At 41.4% G+C, this 20422-nt stretch overlaps 1 protein-coding gene across 1 annotated transcript in view; it reads right to left on the reverse strand.

The window, feature by feature from the left end:
• Nucleotides 1-2932: 2932 nt before the first annotated feature.
• Nucleotides 2933-20422, reverse strand: part of elp1 (elongator acetyltransferase complex subunit 1) — a 64040-nt gene continuing 46550 nt past the window's right edge. The window contains exons 29-36 of the mRNA XM_055632464.1: nucleotides 19495-19557; nucleotides 18728-18788; nucleotides 16229-16336; nucleotides 16007-16118; nucleotides 12394-12521; nucleotides 11762-11916; nucleotides 8166-8244; nucleotides 2933-4800 (exon numbers count right to left, since the gene is read on the reverse strand). Coding sequence (XP_055488439.1) covers nucleotides 4736-4800; nucleotides 8166-8244; nucleotides 11762-11916; nucleotides 12394-12521; nucleotides 16007-16118; nucleotides 16229-16336; nucleotides 18728-18788; nucleotides 19495-19557 — 771 coding nt within the window. The 3' untranslated portion in view covers nucleotides 2933-4735. The remainder of the gene's footprint in view (nucleotides 4801-8165; nucleotides 8245-11761; nucleotides 11917-12393; nucleotides 12522-16006; nucleotides 16119-16228; nucleotides 16337-18727; nucleotides 18789-19494; nucleotides 19558-20422) is intronic.

The following is a 20422-nucleotide window of genomic DNA, read 5'->3' on the forward strand; positions in this document are numbered from 1 at the left end:
TCCCCGTGACCGCACGGGTTTTCTCCGACATCTTCGGTGTCCTCCCACGCTCCAAAGACCTACAGGTTTGTAGGCTAATTGGCTTAGTATAAATGTAGTGTCCCTAGTGTTAGTGCGCGGGGATCGCTAGTTGATGCGGACTCAGTGGGCCGAAGGGCCTGTTTCCGTGCTGTATCTCTAAACTAAACTAACACATTATAGGCTGGAGGTTAACCTATGAGAGGGTTGGGTTAATCTAGGAGTGGGTTGACTGCTGCCCAGTAGATTATGAGGTTTCAAGAGTAGATATGGGTTTAATATCTTGATTTCCACAACAAATGTTGAGTTGCCGCAAAGAACGTTATTATAAATTATCTACTGTGAACATTTCAGTTGTCCTAATGACCCTTTTATCAATCAGGGTGATGACAACGATTAACAAAATAGATTGCTGTGGGATAGATGCAAGAGCACTCAAGACAGGTACACAGTTAGAATTGAGGAGCTCATCCAACTGTTCCTCCCAGCATGTACTGATTGCCTCTCTGCTCTTGACAAAGTTATCTTTGTTCTTGGTTTACAGTAGATTGGGAGTCTGGGTGTAGATGGCCGTATAAAGATTGGGGAAAGGGGATTAAGGTAAAGGTCAGGGATGAGTAGTGAGACAGGTCAAAAGGCAAGTGGAAAAAGCAGTGAGCAAGGACAATGGAACATGATCCCACACATGTTTGTGTGCATATGTTCTAAGGGAGGCCCAGTTCCCATGGTAGCTGGTGTAGAACCAACGTAGCCAGGACCTCTACTACAACCTGGAGGACATTGCCTCCTGAGATGCAGAGCAGCAAAATGGGCAACTTCAACATCAGGGTTGTAAAGATATACAGTACACAAGGAAAACTGTATATGCTGGAGTAACTCAGCAGCTCAGGTGGCATTTTTGGAGGGCATAGATTGAAAGTGATTCAGATCAGGATCCTTCTGGTATGCATTTGGTGTAACAGAAAGAAGGCATGGTAGGCTGATTGCTCCATAAGAATTCAGATTTGTTGAACCAACTGGGTACCTTTAGTGTTGTGAGGATCGGCATCCCAAGCTCGTCAATCTAATTTTACTACCTGTATATAAAAATATACCGCCCCAAAGTGTAATCTATTTCTCGTAGCTTCATAAATCATTCTATTCTTTCCTGTTTCTATTGACAATAAATTTCATGAAAAGCTATTAACATGCGTTTTACAATCACAAAATATGATAATGCCACTGTTCTACTCTTAATATTATAACATTGGTCACAGCCAAGATTAAAGGAATAAAATGAGACACAAAGTACTGGAATACATCAGTGGGTCAGGCAGCATCTCTAGAGAACATGGAGAGGTGACATTTTAGGTTGTTTCAGACTGTCAGAAGAAAGGTCACCTTATCATGTTCTCGAGATATGCTGCCTGATTGAGTTACTCCAGCACTTTGTCGTCTTTTTTTGTAAACCAGCATCTGCAGTTCTTTGTGTATCAATATTAAAGAAATATCTGCATTTTACTTTCTAGAGCCTCAATGGGAGTGTTTTTGATTTGGTCTCAGTTGTAATTACAGCAAGAGATTTTGACAAAACAGTAAGGAAGCCACGGCTTTGGAAGGCCACACCAACTGTATTGTGTATAATTTTAATTTCCTCACACAGGGAAAGATATACCTACCGTAGAAATATACCAAACAAAGTTTCACTGGGCAGAGTTTGTTGTCCTGTGTAGAATATAATGAGAATGAACTACAGGTGATTTCAGTATACATTGTTCATCAAGAGGACTTGACAGATGCTGAGAATTTGTTTCCTCCCAGCCTGGAGCCAGAAGTCAGGATAAGTGAGCAAATTATTTAAGACTGAGATGGCTGTGAATTTTTTCATACAAATTGTTTGTGAATCTTTTGAATTCTCAACCAAAGACTGTGGTTACTCAGTCAAGCCTTTAATGGTTTGTAATAACTTCTTGTCCATGAGTTCTCATGTACAGCACTTTGTGGCAACTGCAGTTGTTTAAAGTGCTTTATAAATAAAGTTACTATTATTATTATTATAATTAATATACTCAAGGCAGAAATGAATAGAATTTTGGGCATGGGGGATAGTGGATGGATATTGGATTTGACAGAAAAGTAGAATTATTGTTGTAGACACATGGCACTGCAGTTGCTGGTCTACAAAAAGACACAAAGTGCTGGAGTAACACAGCAGGTCCTGGTGAGGGGGATTTTGATTGGCAGACAAAAAAGTGAGAGATAAGATTATAAGATGGCACAAAATTATGTGTTCATTCAAAATTTTGTAGAATTATGCTGTCTGAAGGAGGTTGGCATACCATTGCTTTTAGTTATTAGATACACATGTTTTCGATTTGGTATAGGTGGTGGTGGATTGCAAAGGTGGTGGAATAAGCCTTTAGAAAAGTTATTTTCTAAAACTAATAACTAGTAATACAGTTTTCAGAAAGCAAAGAAGATAATATACCAAAGCACAAGAATGAGAGTAGTAAATTGGAGGTGAAGTGAACATGGCAAGGACAAGGTGAAGGACGACTTGTATGTAGTGTGGAATACAAAACAGGTGAAAATGGAGCAGCATTCAAGGACCGAATCGGACGTAACAGCACATATTCATTACCTTTATCACTAGTGCACAGCTCATTTCAGTGTGTTGCTGATAAAGGGAGGAAATATGGTGCTTGTGATGAAGGGAGGAAATGGTTAATTTCATCCAAGATGTTGCTGAACTTCTTGAGCTCTGGGGAGTTTGCACTCATCCAAGTGACAAGTACTAAAGTGGTTTGGATGGTGGAAAGGATTTGGGGATTTGTGAACTGATTAATTTGATGCAAATGATCAGATTCTTACCCACATTTGTTAAAGCACCAGCAATATATAAATCTCACCACCAGTTATTTCACAATTTACAAAATTACATTTGCACTGTATGTATTTTGCTTACTTATACATTTGGAACCAAACAATCACCATACAATTCTCCAAAAACATTAGAATATACATTGACAACTATCATCCAGAAGAATAACAGACATCTGAATTTGTGTTGCAGTCAAAAAGCAAAATTTTCCAAACGCCTATAAATAAAACCACCTACAACAGTTCTCCATTTGCAAGTCTTGGACTAAATTTAGAGCACATAATGGTACGACGCCTCCATGCTATTCAGCTTTGTCAGTGATGGCTTCCCTGGTCCAGGCTGCATCTGAAGTTTGCGGTTTCCGCTGCAAATTTGTGGAGCGGTTCTGTTCCTGCTGCCTGGCAGTGTTTATTTCACACCAGTTTCCAAGACAAATTGCTTTCTTCATCCCTTTGCTTTGACTTCAAAATTATTATGGTACAATGGAAACATTTGTAAAATAATATAAAATCAAGAATTTTGCATGGAAGTAAACATAGAAACATAGAAATTAGGTGCAGGAGTAGGCCATTCGGCCCTTCGAGCCTGCACCGCCATTCAATATGATCATGGCTGATCATCCAACTCAGTATCCCGTACCTGCCTTCTCTCCATACCCCCTGATCCCCTTAGCCACAAGGGCCACATCTAACTCCCTCTTAAATATAGCCAATGAACTGGCCTCAACTACCCTCTGTGGCAGAGAATTCCAGAGATTCACCACTCTCTGTGTGAAAAAAGTTCTTCTCATCTCGGTTTTAAAGGATTTCCCCTTTATCCTTAAGCTGTGACCCCTTGTCCTGGACTTCCCTAACATCGGGAACAATCTTCCTGCATCTAGCCTGTCCAACCCCTTAAGAATTTAAGTTTCTATAAGATCCCCTCTCAATCTCCTAAATTCTAAAGAGTATAAACCAAGTCTATCCAGTCTTTCTTCATAAGACAGTCCTGACATCCCAGGAATCAGTCTGGTGAACCGTCTCTGCACTCCCTCTATGGCAATAATGTCCTTCCTCAGATTTGGAGACCAAAACTGTACGCAATACTCCAGGTGTGGTCTCACCAAGACCCTGTACCCTGTAACTGCAGTAGAACCTCTCTGCTCCTATACTCAAATCCTTTTGCAATGAAAGCTAACATACCATTCATAATGAGTCGCATCCTGGCCACTCCCTCTTCTCCCCTCTCCCATCAGGCAAAACATAAAAGTGTGTATGAAAATGCACACCACCAGATTTAGGGACAGATTTTTCCCAGCTGTTATCAGGCAACTGAATCAATCACCTTACCACAACCAGAGAACAGTGCTGAACTACTATCTACCTCTGTGGTGACCCTCGGACTATCCTTGATCGGACTTTGCTGGCTTCACTTTGCACTAAACATTAGTCCCTTATCATGTATCTATACACTGTAAATGGATCGACTGTAATCATGTATTGTTTTTCTGCTGACTGGTTAGCACGCAACAAAAGCTTTTCACTGTACCTTGGTACACGTGACAATAAACTGAACTGGTTAAGACATTTTCAATTGATGATTTATATTATTGGTATTACATTCGTTTTGAACTGCCTTAACATTGAACAATATCAGCAGGAAAACTTGTCTTGTTAGTTTTATGATTGTCATAATTCTGTAGTTGAAAGATCAGTCACATTTTCTAGCTGGACGAAGCATCCATACCGCCTTTGTGCATCCATCATTCTAATCATTTTTACTTTCCTGCCTTGTATTCACATTGTCTCGTGCTGACTGTATTATACATATGCAGCAACAGACAGTCCAAAGATGGCAATGCAGCTGACTGGAATTGCTTCATAGAATATTCAGCTTCCACTTCACTTTCTTATTGAGTTTTGGTGGAACAAAGATTTCATCATCTAAAAAAAAGAAATACATGCAATCAGACAATACCAATTTATCTGTTGCAGGTACAATGGCAACAATTAATCGACATTTGGACAGGTACACAAATAGGAAAGGTTTAGAGGGATATGGGTTAAATGTAGGCAAGTGGACTACCTTTGTTGGGCAATTTGGTCAGCATGGACGAGTTGGGCCGAAGGGCCTATATACCTCTGACTATGATGAATGGTATAGGTTGAAAGACCTGAGAAACTAGTCAAAGTTGAGCTGTTGCATTGGTCAAATAACAGCAAAGCAGCTGTCTTTAACTGTCAGTGATTATATCATTTTAATTCTCTACTTTTATTTAGTTCTCTCATGTGATCACATTCAGAAGCTCTACCAGCCAACTGTTATATGTCGTCACCGCCTTGCGTTTCAGTAACAATAAGGACTTCTGCTCCCGCAGGACTAAATATCGTTACTGGTGTTTAGAGAAAACCACATCCTAAATGCTTTGAAATTTAGATCCATGTAGCAGTTTGATTTCTTATTTTCTGATTATGTTATCTACAGGTGTCTTCATCTTCTAACTTCCAAATATTACCATTTTCCACTCAACGCCAAAACCTACCCCAACTCTCTCACAGCAGGAGTGAAGGGGCGGCACGCACACCCCCATCCACATTAACGGGACGGAGGTGGAACGTGTTTCCAGCTTCAGGTTCCTGGGGGTCAACATCTCCGATGACCTCTCTTGGACCCACAATACCTCAACTCTGGTCAAGAAGGCTCACCAGCGTCTCTTCTTCCTGAGGAGACTGAAGAAGGTCCATCTGTCTCCTCAGATTCTGGTGAACTTCTACCGCTGCACCATTGAGAGCATCCTTACCAACTGTATCACAGTATGGTATGGCAATTGCTCTGTCTCCGACCGGAAAGCACTGCAGAGGGTGGTGAAAATTGCCCAACGCATCACCGGTTCCTCGCTCCCCTCCATTGAGTCTGTCCAAAGCAAGCGCTGTCTGTGGAGGGCGCTCAGCATCGCCAAGGACTGCTCTCACCCCAACTATGGACTGTTTACCCTCCTACCATCCGGGAGGCGCTACAGGTCTCTCCGTTGCCGGAGCAGCAGGTCCAGGAACAGCTTCTTCCCTGCGGCTGTCACACTACTGAACAATGTACCTCGGTGACTGCCAATCACCCCCCCCCCCCCTCCGGACACTCCTCCCACAGGAAAAACATTATGACTGTATACATGTAAATAGATTTATTTATTGAAATCATATTCTATGTCGCTCTTCCAGGGAGATGCTAACTGCATTTTGTTGTCTCTGTACTGTACACTGACGATGACAATTAAAGTTGAATCTGAATCTGATGGAGTGTTGTACATTTGGAGGTGACAACTTTTCAATAAGATATTAATGCCAGGCCTTGTCATCTCTCTTAGGTGGATGTTAAGAGATATTATGGTGGAGAGACCAGTTATAGAGTTATAGAAAATAGTAGCAGGAGGATGCCATTCGGTGCAGGAGGAGGCCACCATTCATCGTGATCATGGCTGATCATCCCCTATCAATAACCCGTGCCTGCCTTCTCCCCATATCCCTTGACTCCACTAGCCCCTAGAGCTCTATCTAACTCTCTCTTAAATCCATCCAGTGACTTGGCCTCCACTGCCCTCTGTCGCAGGGAATTCCATAAATTCACAACTCTCTGGGTGAAAACGTATTTTCTCACCTCTTAAATGACCTCCCCTTTAATCTAAGACTGTGGCTCCTGTTTCTGGACTCGCCCCACATTGGGAACATTTTTCCTGCATCTAGCTTGTCCAGTCCTTTTATAATTTTATATGCTTCTATAAGATACCCCCTCATCCTTCTAAACTCCAGTGAATACAAGCCTAGTCTTTTCAATCTTTCCTCATATGACAGTTCCGCCATCCCAGGGATCACTCTCGTGAACCTACGCTGCACTGCCTCAATCACAAGGATGTCCTTCCTCAAATTAGGAGACCAAAACTGTACACAATACTCCAGATGTGGTCTCACCAGAGCCCTATACAACTGCAGAAGAACCTCTTTATTCCTATACTGAAATCCTCTTGTTATGAAGGCCAACATTCCATTAGCTTTCTTCACTGCCTGCTGCACCTGTAAGCCAACTTTCAGTGACCGGAGTACAAGGACGCCCAGGTCTCGCTGCACCTCCCCCTTACCTAACCTAACCCCATTGAGATAATAATCTGCCCCCTTGCCGCCAAAGTGGATCTCACATTTATCTATATTATACTGCATCTGCCACGCATCTGCCCACTCACTCAACCTGTCCAGGTCACCCTGCAACCTCCTAAGATCCTCTTCACAGTTCACACTGCCACCCAGCTTTGTGTCATCGCAAACTTGCTAGTTTTGCTCCTAATTCCCTATTCCAAATCATTAATATATATGGTAAACAGTTGCGGCCCCTTGTGGCACTCCACTCGTTACTGCCTGCCATTCTGAAAAGGACCCGTTCACTCCTACTCTTTGCTTCCGGTCTGCCAACCAATTTTCTATCCATGTCAACACCCTACCCCCAATACCATGTGCTCTAATTTTAGTCACCAGTCTCCCGGCTTTCAAAGGCTTTCTGAAAGTCTAGATACACTACATCCACAAGCACCCCTTCATCCATTTTACTTGTCACATCCTCAAAAAATTCCAGAAGATTAGTCAAGCATGATTTCCCTTTCATAAATCCATGTTGATTTGGACAAATCCTTTTACTGCTATCCAAATGCCCCATTATTACCTCTTTAATAATTGACTCCAGCATCTTTCCCACCACCTAGGTCAAGCTAACTGGTCTGTAATTCCCCGTTTTCTCTCTTTCGCTCCTTTCCTGAAAAGTGGGATAACATTAGCTATCCTCCAATCCACAGGAACTGATCCTGAATCTATTGAACATTGGAAAATGATCACCAATGCGTCCACTATGTCTAGAGCCACCTCCCTGAGGGCCCTGGGATGCAGACCATCAGGCCCAGGGGATTTATCATCCTTCAGTCCCATTAGACTACCCAATGCGATCTCTCACTTAGTTCTCTCCCTTATCCTGGTCACTATTTATCCATCAAACAACTAAAGCTGATTATCTAATTGTGAGCTCATTGTTGAGCTGAGTTCACTTAAAATTAGCTGCCCCTCTTTCCATATTACAGTGACCGCATGTAAAAGCTTAGTTACTGACTTGGTTTGAAATGTCTTACGTCTGTCGTTTCTTTTCTTGCACAAAAACCAATTGCAAAGTGTGGGTGGTGGGTTGACTTTAAATATCACTGCTGCTTTAAAGGTTAGGCTCTCATCTCTGAATTTTAACGCTAGGCTTTGCTCTAACCACAACTTTCACAACTGACCTTGGTAAGCTGTCATTCCACTTATTGGCCGCTGGAGGGCGGCGGCAATACTGTTCGCAGTAGAATCTGGTCCAAGAACCTAAACCAGCAAAACAATTAATACAAGTGGCAAACATTGAAATATGTACAAAGTTAGCCTTTTTAATATACCAAATTCCTGGTCTAATATGGCCGAATTCTGCTCTATGTCTTATGACAAAACAGCACATCATAAAATTGACATAATAAAATTTGATTAAATCATTTTTTCTCCATTCATTTTAGACAAGCTCACTTTCATAGGAATACTTCAGCAACATATTCAATTGCTTAACCCCATTCTGCTGGCTTGTGACTGGCAGCCTTGGTTCAATCTGTGAAATTTGGTGATCTTGCAATCCTTTTCTTACTGTTTGGAGGAATTCACGTACTAATTGGGAAACATATCTCGAGTGCATAATTTGGATCAAAGACCATTACAAGGGATGTTTCTTGAACAGGCATAATGGAAAGTTTTTCTCCAAGTCACACATCTTCCCGACCTGGAAATTTATTGATACCCCTTCATCATAATTGGGGTACCCCTTATCCAATATAGTGTAAAAGAAAAGCAGGAGGGGCTGGATACACATAGGACTTTGGGCAGGACGTGGAGGAGCCACAAACTTGCAATGTTAAATTTCCTTCTCATACCACAGATGCTGCCTGTTCTGCTGAATGTTTCCAGCATTTTCTATTATTAGATTTCCAGCATCTATAGCCTTTCAAGTGACACCCAAATCTGGAAAGATTAAAACAAATCTGCAATTCATTTCCCCTTCCTAGAATTTCACCCTAGAATGAAAAGAATCCTCAACATTTCCGCCTAGCCAGGTGCAAGCAATCAGGTTCTATGGCTTAGTGGGATTTGTTGCTTATCCACTATTTAATGAAATATGAGAACATGGAACAGGTATTAACAAACCTTTTCAAAATGTAACGGGTTAATTTAAAAATAGGAGATGTCCTTTGTTGGCCATCTCAGAATAAGTATGTTATTTAGTGTTTTTCAGTAATTACTTATTTATTTATGGGAACTCTTGAATTCATTAGTTTTGACTCAAGAGAGATTTTTCAAGGATGAAGAGTTGGAGTTGGAAGATGTCAGTGGGATGTCAAGAACTGCCATCCGCTCAGAAGAAAGCACAGAGAATTGGTTACGATTTGATGTTCTGCCATCAGGCAGGCAATGCCAAAGCCCGTACGAGGCTGCTAAACAGCTTCCTACCACAGGCTGTGAGGCTGCTAAACAGTCACTCTGCACCCATTCACTTGACTTGACATAGAGGGTTATGGGAACTCTTACTGAATTCATCTCCACATATGAGTGGTTTTGAAAACATTGTAAACTGCTCAAGATTGTTCCCATCAGGAAGATGTTTTTAGTGTTATTATGAAGTGTTTAACGATGTTGCGAAGATATACACCCAACGTCTTTTCTGTGCAAAAACTGTTGCTTGAAGATGACAATGGCTTTGATTGAAAGTAGAACTTAAAAAATCCACCCCCCCCCCCCCCACCCCACCCTCCTTAAAGTGATATAAATTCTGCACTTTCACCAACACTACTTCCTGTGCCTTCAGGCTTTTATACAGGTTTTACATTCTTATCAATTCATTGAAAACTGTTTTTTTTTTTTGCAATTAATTGCAAACAAAATAATTTAATTGTGCATAATGGAAACTGATTCTTGCACCTGATGACATCGCATACCTGGTAATCTTCCATGTGCAGTGTCTGATAACAACAAAACCAACTTGTTTTACAGTGTACTGCACAGAAAAATATCAGCAAAGTCAAGCCACAGCAATATCATTTTGATTATGCTAGGTATTTGCGGAGGAATTTCCCAATACATTTAGAAACATAGAAAAACAGAAAATATGTGCAGGAGTAGGCCAATCGGCCCTCCGAGCCAGCACCACCATTCAATATGATCATAGCTATCTATCCAAAATCAGTACCCATTCCTGTTTTCTCCCCATATCCCTTGATTCCGTTAGCCCCAAGCTATATCTAACTATCTTGTATTGACCTCCACTGCCTTCCGCGGCAGAGAATTCCACAGATTCACAACTCTCTGGCTGATAAAGCTTTTCCTCATCTCCGTCCTAAATGGCCTACCCCTTATTCTTAAACTGTGACCCCTGGTTCTGGAATCCCCCAACATCAGTAACATTTTTCCTGCATCTAACCTGTCCAATCCCTTAAGAATTGTATGTGTTTTTATAAGATCCCATATCATCCTTCTAAATTCCAATGACCAGTCGATCCATTCTTTCATCATGTCAGTCCCACCATCCCGAGAATTAAACTGGTGAACATACGCTGCACTCCCTCAATACCAAGAATGTCCTTCCTCAAATTAGGAGACCAAAACTGCACACAATACTGCAGGTGTGGTCTCACTAGGGCCCTGTACAGCTGAAGTAGGACCTCCTTTCCTACAGTACTCAAAGCAACATGCCATTTGCTTTCTTCACTGCCTGCTGTACCTGCATGCTTACTTTCAGTGACTGATGTACAAGGATCCCCAGATCCCGTTGTACTTCCCCTTTTCCTAATCTGACACCATTCAGATAATAATCTGTCTTCTTGTTCCTGCCAGCAAAGTGGATAACCTCACATTTATCCACATTATACTGCATCTGTCATGCGTCTGCCCACTCACCCAACCTATCCAAGTCACCCTGTAGCCTCGTAGAATCCTCCTCACAGCTCACACTGCCACCCAGCTTTATGTCATCCGCAAACTTGGAGATGTTATATTTAATTCCTTCGTCTAAATCGTTAATATATTTTGTAAATAATTGGGGTCCCAGTACTGAGCCTTGTGGCACCCCATTAGTGCCATTCTGAAAAGGACCCGTTAATTCCTACTCTTTGCTTCTGTCTGCCAATCAGTTCTCTATCTCTGTCTATACCTTACCCTGAAATTCCTCAAAGTTGGACCAAGCTTTTAAAAACCTGTGTGCCTTTCCCATGGTTTAAGGAGTGCATGTGTTCCACTGAAATACTCAAGAGTCATAAAGTCATACAGTGTGGAAACGAGGCCTTCGACCCAACTTGCCCACAATAACCAACATGTCCCATCTATGCCAGTCCCACCTGATTGAGTTTGGCCCATATCCCTCTAAACACATCCTATCAATGTACCAGTCGAAATGTTTCTTAAATGTTGCGATAGTACCTGCCTCAACTATCTCCTCTGGCTCATTCCATACACTCACCACCCTAGGTTACTATTAAATCTATCCCCCCTCACCTTAAACCTATGCCATCTGGTTCTCGATTCCTCTACTGAGCAAGAGACTCTGTGCTTTTACCCAATCTATTCCTCTCATGATTTTGTACATCTCTATAAGGTCACCCCTCATCCTCCTGCGCACCAAGGAATAGAGTTCTAGCCTGCTCAACCTCTCCCTGTAGCTTAGGCCCTCAAGTCCTGGAAACATCCTCCTAAATTTTCTCTGCACCCTTTCCCCTCATAAGGACCAATTCACAAAAAGAGACCATTTAACAATGTGAAAATAGAAAATCCACGCGTCATTTGCTGATAACATCATTGCCTCACTTACTGGACAGAGAGTTGATCTCTTCGCATCGGACAGCCAGATATCAGTGATTGACTTTTCCAATAGCTGTAGGGTACCTTCTAATACTTGTTGCAGCTCTGAAGCTAGATCATTAAAGCCAAAAAGGACCAAAACTTTCAATAAGTCGTGAACTTCACCTGGACAAAAGAACCAAAAGTTAGGTTTGTAAAACTAATGTTTTATAAAAAAAAAATCCGTTAAATAACAAGAACAAGAAAAACAGATAATAAGTAAGTAAGTTTAAGTAAGTAAGTTTATTGGCCAAGTATTCACAAACAAGGAATTTGCCTTGGTGCAATGTAATGTAATGAACATCACATTGAACTCATTGAGATAACATTCTTTTGCATTTGAACTAGACGTTAGGGTTCAAGTTTCATTTTAGAGACGTGAATACAAAATTAAGGCTGACAGTCCAATGCAGTACCGAGGGACAGCTGTACTATCCCAGGTGGTAGTTTTTGAATTAGATGTTAGATTCAAGCCCACCTTGAGGAATCTAGAAATCCAGATGAATTTGTTTTTGCTCCAGATTCCAGCATACGTAGTTTTTTGTATCTTAAATTTACAGCTTTACTTTCTTTACAAAGGATACAAAGAGGGTGGAAGAATACCTGTCAGTTTGTCCACAGTGCAGATTATTTCTCTCAATGCTTGCAACAAAGCTACATCTTCCATCGGGCTCCCCTCCTTCAAGCTGTACCTTTTCCTTTCTGCCTTGCGACGGTTTTTTGAGCTACGTCTGCAAAATTCAAAGTGATTGAATAGTAGCATAGATTATACTGAAGTGTTAATAATGGGTTATTATCTATAGATGATTCATCAGCTTATATAAAACCTTTAAGATAATAATAGAGGTCACCAAATATCCTTTGTAGGATTCACTCTCATCTCTTGAGTCAGAACATGTGGCTTGAGCACAATGGTCTCCAGTACATTGCTGAGAGTGCGCCATATTGCTGGAAGTGTTGTCTTTCAAATGAGGTAAAACCAATAGACAATACACAATAGACAATAGGTGCAGGAGTAGGCCATTCAGCCCTTCGAGCCAGCACTGCCGTTCAATGTAATCATGGCTGATCATCCCTAATCAGTACCCCGTTCCTGCCTTCTCCCCATAACCCCTAACCGCTATCTTTAAGAGTCCTATCGAACTATCTCTTGAAAGTATCCAGAGAACCGGCCTTAGTCTGCAATCTAAGGTGGATGCAGGAGATACCACGGCACTATTCCAAGCAAGGTCTGATCCTCAATGCCCATATTTATCATTTAACTAACATTATTAAATAAATCAAGTCCACTTGTTATCACACTGCTGTTTGTGGAAGGTTGCAGTTCAAATTGACTGTTATTTTTCCTATATTACAATATGTACTTATACCTCAAATCTTCTTCACTGGCTACAAAATCCTTTGGGATGTCTAGAGTTTCTGAAAAATGTCAGTCAACTGCATCTATTTTTCCTAAATGTCTGCTTACATTTCGAGTCTTTGTGGTAACAAATGATATTGCAAAGTTGAAGTTCAGGACTTCAAAGTAACAGTTTACAAGAATAGAGTTTTTGCAGTGAATCATGCTTATTAATTAATCTAGTTTCAATGTTACTGCTGATGATGCTCTAAATGGCTTAAATGATGCACCGTCAGTAAGCCCTAAATAATATAATACATTTCATTTTTACAGGCCTTTAAAAGCACCAGCAAAATGTAGCAATCAATAAATAATAATAATAATCTTTATTTATATAGCACTTTTCAACAAAACCAGTATTTGAACCAAAGTGCTTTACAGAGATTGATTAAATTAATTGAACAGATCAAATGTCAATAAATCCATACAAAACAAAAAAGACAAAAAAGAAAAACGACACAGAACAGTACACTATAGAAATCAACATGAAACGTCCCCCCACAGCAGAATTCACTGTGAGGGAAGGCACTAAAAATATCCAGTTCTCCCCCTCATAGTCCACCCGCAGGTCGGGGTTTATATGTGGCCTCCTCAGCCAACTCGATGTTCTCAGGCCCTCTGCCGCGAAGCTGGATCATCGGCGTCGGGTTCTCATTCTTCCCCGGCCTGGACTGAATTCCCCCGCTTCCTACCTGAAGACTGCAACGTCCAAGAGAACTACAGAATGGCAGGCCCTTCGGACCCATCAGACACTGATGCGAATCGGACACCAGGCCCACTTATCTGTTGAACATCCAGTGACAGCCCCCCCCCCCCTGGACCCTCCCCAGGGAAATTGTCCGCAGGTCAGCGATGTTGCAGTCGGTCGTTCCCCTATGTCCCTGGAGCTTCACCCTTAGGCGAAAATACCTGTAAGGCATATCGCCCGCTCCGTGTTAACACCTCTATGTCCCAGCATCTGCACCGCCGGCGAAGCTGTAGTCCCGGCAGGAAATCGTCGCTCCCCTTGAGCGCTGCTCCAGCTCGAATCTAGGCTGACCCAGAGAGGACCCAAGAAGCTGTTCGGAAGAAAACCGCATTACTCCGCTTTTTGTGTCTATCTGGGATTGTGCTCAGTTTCCCCCTTAACCTATCCTTCCCCCCCAGGGTGACCCCCCCACAATACTCCAAATGTGGACTTCAGCAATTCTTGTACAATTTAACGGACAGGACTAAAAATACTCGATGCCGTGGGATGAAGGCCAATGTAAGACTGATGAAAGGAGGAGACTAGCCTATCTACCTGTGACGCCACTTTCAAAGAACTATGTACCTGCATTCCTAGTTCCTTGCTGCTATAACAAACCCACAGGCACTTTCATTCAACTGTGTAAGTCCTGCATTTGACTACCACCACAGATTAGAATGGAATACTAATTTCTGTATTTTAAAAACATGTGCAAACTCTGTTCTTGCAGTACTGTTACTTTGCAGTGCTGATCTTTGAATATGTACCATCTTCTGTCACCACAAAGACTCAAAACGCAAGCAGAGACTAGATATAGCATCTTCCACAAGAGAAGACTTTTCACAAATTAGTAATTTAAAATGCAGGAAACATATCTTTTAGACCATACAATTTTCTCAAGATGTGCCTGTCAAAACCATTCATTGCTGTTCAATTCCTGGAGTAACTTCTCACTCACCCCCTCCACCCCCTAACATTCCCCCAAGTTCAGTACCTCCAGGGACCATGTGTGTGGTGGAGAGGGGTACAGAATGGGAAACAGGCCCTCTTAGTCCCCTACCTTTCCCATGATGCCCTATCTCGCGGAGCTACTCCCACCGGCCGCTGTTTGGCCCACATCCCTTGACCCGGCAGCCCCCCCCCCCCCCCCCGCGGCTCCAACCCACCCCGCCCGCGAAATTGTCCTTCAGGTTCCTATTAAATCTTTCCCCTGTCGCCTTAAACCTATGTCCTCTGGGTCTTCATTCCCTTACTCGGGGTAAAATACTCTGTATTTACCCTATCTATTCTCCTTGTGATCTTAACACCTCTATGTCACCCCTCATCCTCCTGTGCGCCACAGAATAAAGTCCCAGTCTGCCCAACCACTCCCTATAGCCGAGGCCCTTGAGTTCTGGCAACATCCTCAAATCTTCCTGGTCTTGACCAGAAACATCACCCATTCCTTCTCTCCACGTATGCTGCCTGTCCCACTGAGTTACTCCAGCTTTTTGTGTCTATCTCAAATCTTCCTTGTGCTCTTTCCAGCGCCTCAATAGCCAGGGGTACGTTGCAGGGTGACCAAAAGCTAACACTGGCGCCAAAATGTGGCCCCAAGCACACGTCTGCGTAGCTTAACATAACACGGCGAACTTTTAACTCGATGCCGCTCCCCGCCTCTCCGCCAATAGGGGACTGATGAAAAAGTTTCTTCACTAGCCTTCTACCTGTGACGCCCTTTCAAAGAACTGACTACCATTTAATTCCTAGATCCCTCTGCTCTATCACACTTCCCCAGGGCACTGCCATTCACTGTGTAAGTCCTGCCCTTATTTGACTACCCACCACAGATTAACTGGAAGTACTAATGCCTCTGATCAGAAAATCACGAGTTGACGTCCCATCTCCAAGATGATTCAGTCCAGTACAATAATTCAGCAGTGCCATTCTGTTGCAGGTACCTTCATACAGCAGTGTCATTAAATCAACAAAGGGAGCAGGAGTTTCCTCCAGTGTCGTGGTTCATGTTTCTCCCTCAATCCACACCATAAGAATGCATTACCGGTGATCATCAAACCTAATCTTGATGAGAATATTAACAAGAAACTTACGCTGATATCCTGGAGTTGCTGTGTGAATATTTGGAACTCATTCCACCCGCTGACCACAAGCTGCTCTTCTCTGAATAGAGATCGGAGTCTGGGCCATCAGCCATCTCCTCATCTACCAAAGATTAAGAGAATTAAACCACAAGTCAGAGCTCATTATATACACAAAAAAAAACTAAACCATTACTAAAAATAACATGCCCTAGGTAGATTGTGCAAACATACCTAAAAATCCTTCCTGCGCTTTCATTTCCCATACAATTTTTAGGCGGGATTTATGATGGATAAATAAGGTTTTCTGAGAATCTAGGAATGTCATCTGGTTGCTATGAGCTAGAAGGGGGTAAAAAAACACAATAATGCTCATTATTTATACCATAAATTTCTTTGATTAGAAGCAATTCTACAACATAACTAAAGGTTTGATTTTTTTTGGTTTTAATAGGTAAAAACGAAAAGCACACTAAATGGCCAACTGGTAACATTTTATTCCCACCACTCAAAATAAACTACTGAGGCAATGAATAGTAACTTGGTAATTAAGATAGTGGTAGAGAAAGGCAATATTTTACCACTGCTACCCTACTATCAAGTATGCTTATTTGATAGCATACTATCAAGTATGCTTATTAGGATCACTCATCCTCGTTTCCACCAGTGTGTTCATGTTAGTGCTGCACCTGCTGGCTTAAAGACAGATTGAAGCATGAGGCACCAATTAAAAGAGTGGTCAGAGGAGGATGAGGGTTTATTTCAGAACTGTCTCGAGTCAGTGGAACTGGAACACGTTCAAGCCTGAATGAATATACCTCATTTGTCACCGCATTCATCAAAGAAAGTGTTGACAACTGCATTCTGACAAATACAACTAAAGTCTGTCCAAACTGAAAACCTTGGATTCAGATTAGTTTATTGTTAAGTGCACAAAAGTGCAATAAAATTGCATGTTGGCATGTAGCTCAGAGTTAACAGTATACATAATAATAAACACAACAACAAAATGGTGCAAAGATAGCAGTATAATCTGTAGTGGTGCAAAATAAAAATTCAAGTACATTAACAGAATAACTGAATGAAGTTGAGTTAAAAGTAATTCCATGTGGCACCACATCTGGGAAGTGGGTGGGAAAGAGGTGATTGGTTCAGAGCAGACACAAAATGCTGGAATAACTCGGCAGCGGTTTTGGGCCGGGACCCTTCTTCAGACCTTTTGATTACATTTTGATTGGTTCAGCAGTTTGAAAGCAGTGAGGAAAAAGCTATTCTTAAGTCTGGATATCTGGCTTTTCCCAGAAGAAAAAAAAAGGAATGGTCAGGGTGGTAGGCATCCATGACGATTTACCAAATACCAGCAGCTATGTCAACGAGGACATTATTGTGTTCGCCCCTCACTTCCTTAGGTCACCAACCATCTGTTTTGTCTTGCTGACATTCAGGGCTAGATTGTTGTCCTGACATCATGACAGTGGCATCATTGGCAAACTTAATGATCGAATCATCATTACACATGGCCATGCATTCATCGTTTTACAAGAAATAGAGCAGGGAAATGAATAGGGAGATTCACTCCCTGCTAAAGTTCAGATCCAATGCTTTGAAGAAAGATGATCTAGGCCCTTCTGCACAATTTTCATCCACTGACCAACATGCCCCATCTAGACTGGTCCCAGCTGCCAGGTATTCTAAGACGATTACAAAATAAGCTTGATGCTCAATTCAATTACTTTTGTTGGTGTCATAGTAGATTTTGCATGTCCTTGAGGATTCTCTTGAACTCCTACAGTTGCACTAGAGAAAATATTCTGACAGGGTGTATCTCAGCCTTGAATAACATCTGCCCTGTTCTTGATGCCTGAACTTGAAGAGAGTGGTGAACACAGCCCAGTCCAACACAGGCTCGTCAGTTCCTTCCATCTAGTCCATCATCATGGTACATTGCATCAGGAAGGCTGAAAGTATTGTCAAGGATGCCTGACACCTTAGCCATTCCCTTTTCCTTATCCATTCTTTCTTCCGGGAGAAGATACAGGAGCTTAAAAGCTTGGACATGCAGACTTAATGAGAGTCCCCCCCTCCCCACCAATGTTATAAGAATCCTGAACCAATAACCTCTTTCACAACCCAATCCCAGAGGTGCCACCACATTAACTCTACTTCATTTGACTATTTCATCATTGTAACTTTAATGTTTCTGTGCACTATTTTGGGTTGCATTACAATATTGCACCATACTGCTGTTTTACATTTATTGTATTTATTATTACTGTATGTATACTGATTCATCTTCCCATCAGATTGCAACTAGGGTTTGATCCAACTCCGTGCAAGTGTAAACAAAGCACCTAACCATACAAAATCTGATGCAATTTATTGACTTAAGCTTTATTTCAACAGCTAAAACTAAAACATTTTACTGAATGCTAATAAAAACTGAAAAGACATCCCCAAATTAAATCAAAATAAAAAACAACTAATTATGCCCTAAATATAACCTTGATTTATTACATAAATACACAAATTCAAGAACATTTATTACATAAATACTCATTTATTATTCAAGAACATTTGGGTCATCTATTGAGGGAACTGGTACCAATGTCAAATGACATTCAGGAACACTTACATTTGCTTGAAGCAGCGAGCATCAGTTGCTGCATTAAATTCTGCAAGGCAGTGCAACTTCACCAGTGGAGCAACCCGCAAAGGATCAAATAAGTCACTTACCTTCCAATATGGAAGGTTTCAGGTTGGTTTCCAAAATATCAGTCCTTTTGTACTTGTAAATCTAGGAAAATTTGAGAAATTTGTTTCATTATATGTTCTTGTGGTTGGATTAATATTTATCCTGAGTCAACATCACTAAAATCATTCTAGCTTTGATCTGTGTGGGAGTTTACTATGCATAAATTGACTAGGTCACATTTTCTACAGTTCAAAAGTGCTTGTACTTTAAAAAGAATGCATGGGTTGTTATGGGCTGTGGGATTTCCTAAGGATGCAAGAGACATTATATCAATTCCAGTTATCTTACATACAATACTGGAGGCTAAAACAGGTGTTACCCATTAGATACTATATCACATCGGTAAGAGTTGCAAAAACAACACATTTATTGAGGAGTTATAGAATACCAAATATATTCCAGGAGAACTATAAAAGTTGAATATAAATTTTTAGCTGTAAAGTACATCCAGCCTGACTAGCTGAAACTGCAGAATATCAAACAAAAGGTAACTAGAGGGAGGCTGTAATCCATATAACGTGGCAATTTGGGGAACATAAAGAGGGAACAAGGATTTAGAGGTCATGTATCCTTATGTCTATAAGCTGATACACCAAGTTGTAAAGATGCAAAGCATTCCTCATTCAGGCACAGTAATTGCAGTAAAGCAGGAAAATGACTCCAGGTTACAGTAACTATAAATACAAATTTGTGGTCTCCACTTAAATGAACCCACAACTTTACGTAAAAAGTTATTAAAAAATATTACCAGTCTTAATGACTCGTCCCAGGCACCTCCTTCTAAAAGTGAGGTAATGGCTTCTTCATAGTCCTGCAGTGAGAAAGGTTATCGGAATAAGGACAAAATTCTAAAGGTTGTAATAATCACACAATGGAGTGGATACTTATTGAGCATTGGGCAAGAATGGCGAACAATTAGCTGAAATCTTGAATAGGATACTTTCTAAAAGTATGTTGGTGATATTTTAAATGGAGTTGCAATAAACTTGTCTAAAACAATCAAAATTATACGGTCTTCTCATCCTCAAAGAAGCCATTCTCGATTCGCCACTGACCTGCAGCCAGGTCTGGATTATGTGTCTGGAAATCAACTGAGGGAATTCCTGAGGATACAGAGTTGGCTTAATTCAATCGAAAAAGGCATGAAATCAATGAATTAACCCAAGGGCAAAGGGGAAAAAAATCAGTTGGCAGTGTATGGTCTTGAAGTACAAAATGGGACTGGTTGGCTTATTGTGCCTTTGTTGGCCTTTCACAGAGTTGTACGAGTCCCACTCCCCCTGCTCTTTCTCCACATCTGGCAAATACTTCAAGTATTTGTTCAGTTCTTTTGAATCTGCATCCATCAATCTTTCAGTCTGGTCAACAATTTGCTGTAATTTTATCTGCCTCCTGCATTCCCCCTTGCCCCACCCCCCTCCACCACAATATCTTGCTACTTGTTCTTGTACAAATCATGTTATGTCTGCGACCTCTGATTATTAAAAACATATGCTCCTCATTTAGTCCATCAAAACCTTTCCTAGTTTTGGTCACCCATATCATGCCTCTCCAGTCCACAACTTTCTCTACTCCAAATGAAATAAATCTTACTGCGTAAACAATATCTTTCACCCAGGTACCATTCAAGTACCGTATTTCCCGGCAATGAAGACACACCTGCGTCGAAGACGCAC

The sequence above is a fragment of the Leucoraja erinacea genome, chromosome 3 (assembly GCF_028641065.1).
Source record: "Leucoraja erinacea ecotype New England chromosome 3, Leri_hhj_1, whole genome shotgun sequence".
Classification (NCBI taxonomy): Eukaryota; Metazoa; Chordata; class Chondrichthyes; order Rajiformes; family Rajidae; genus Leucoraja; species Leucoraja erinaceus.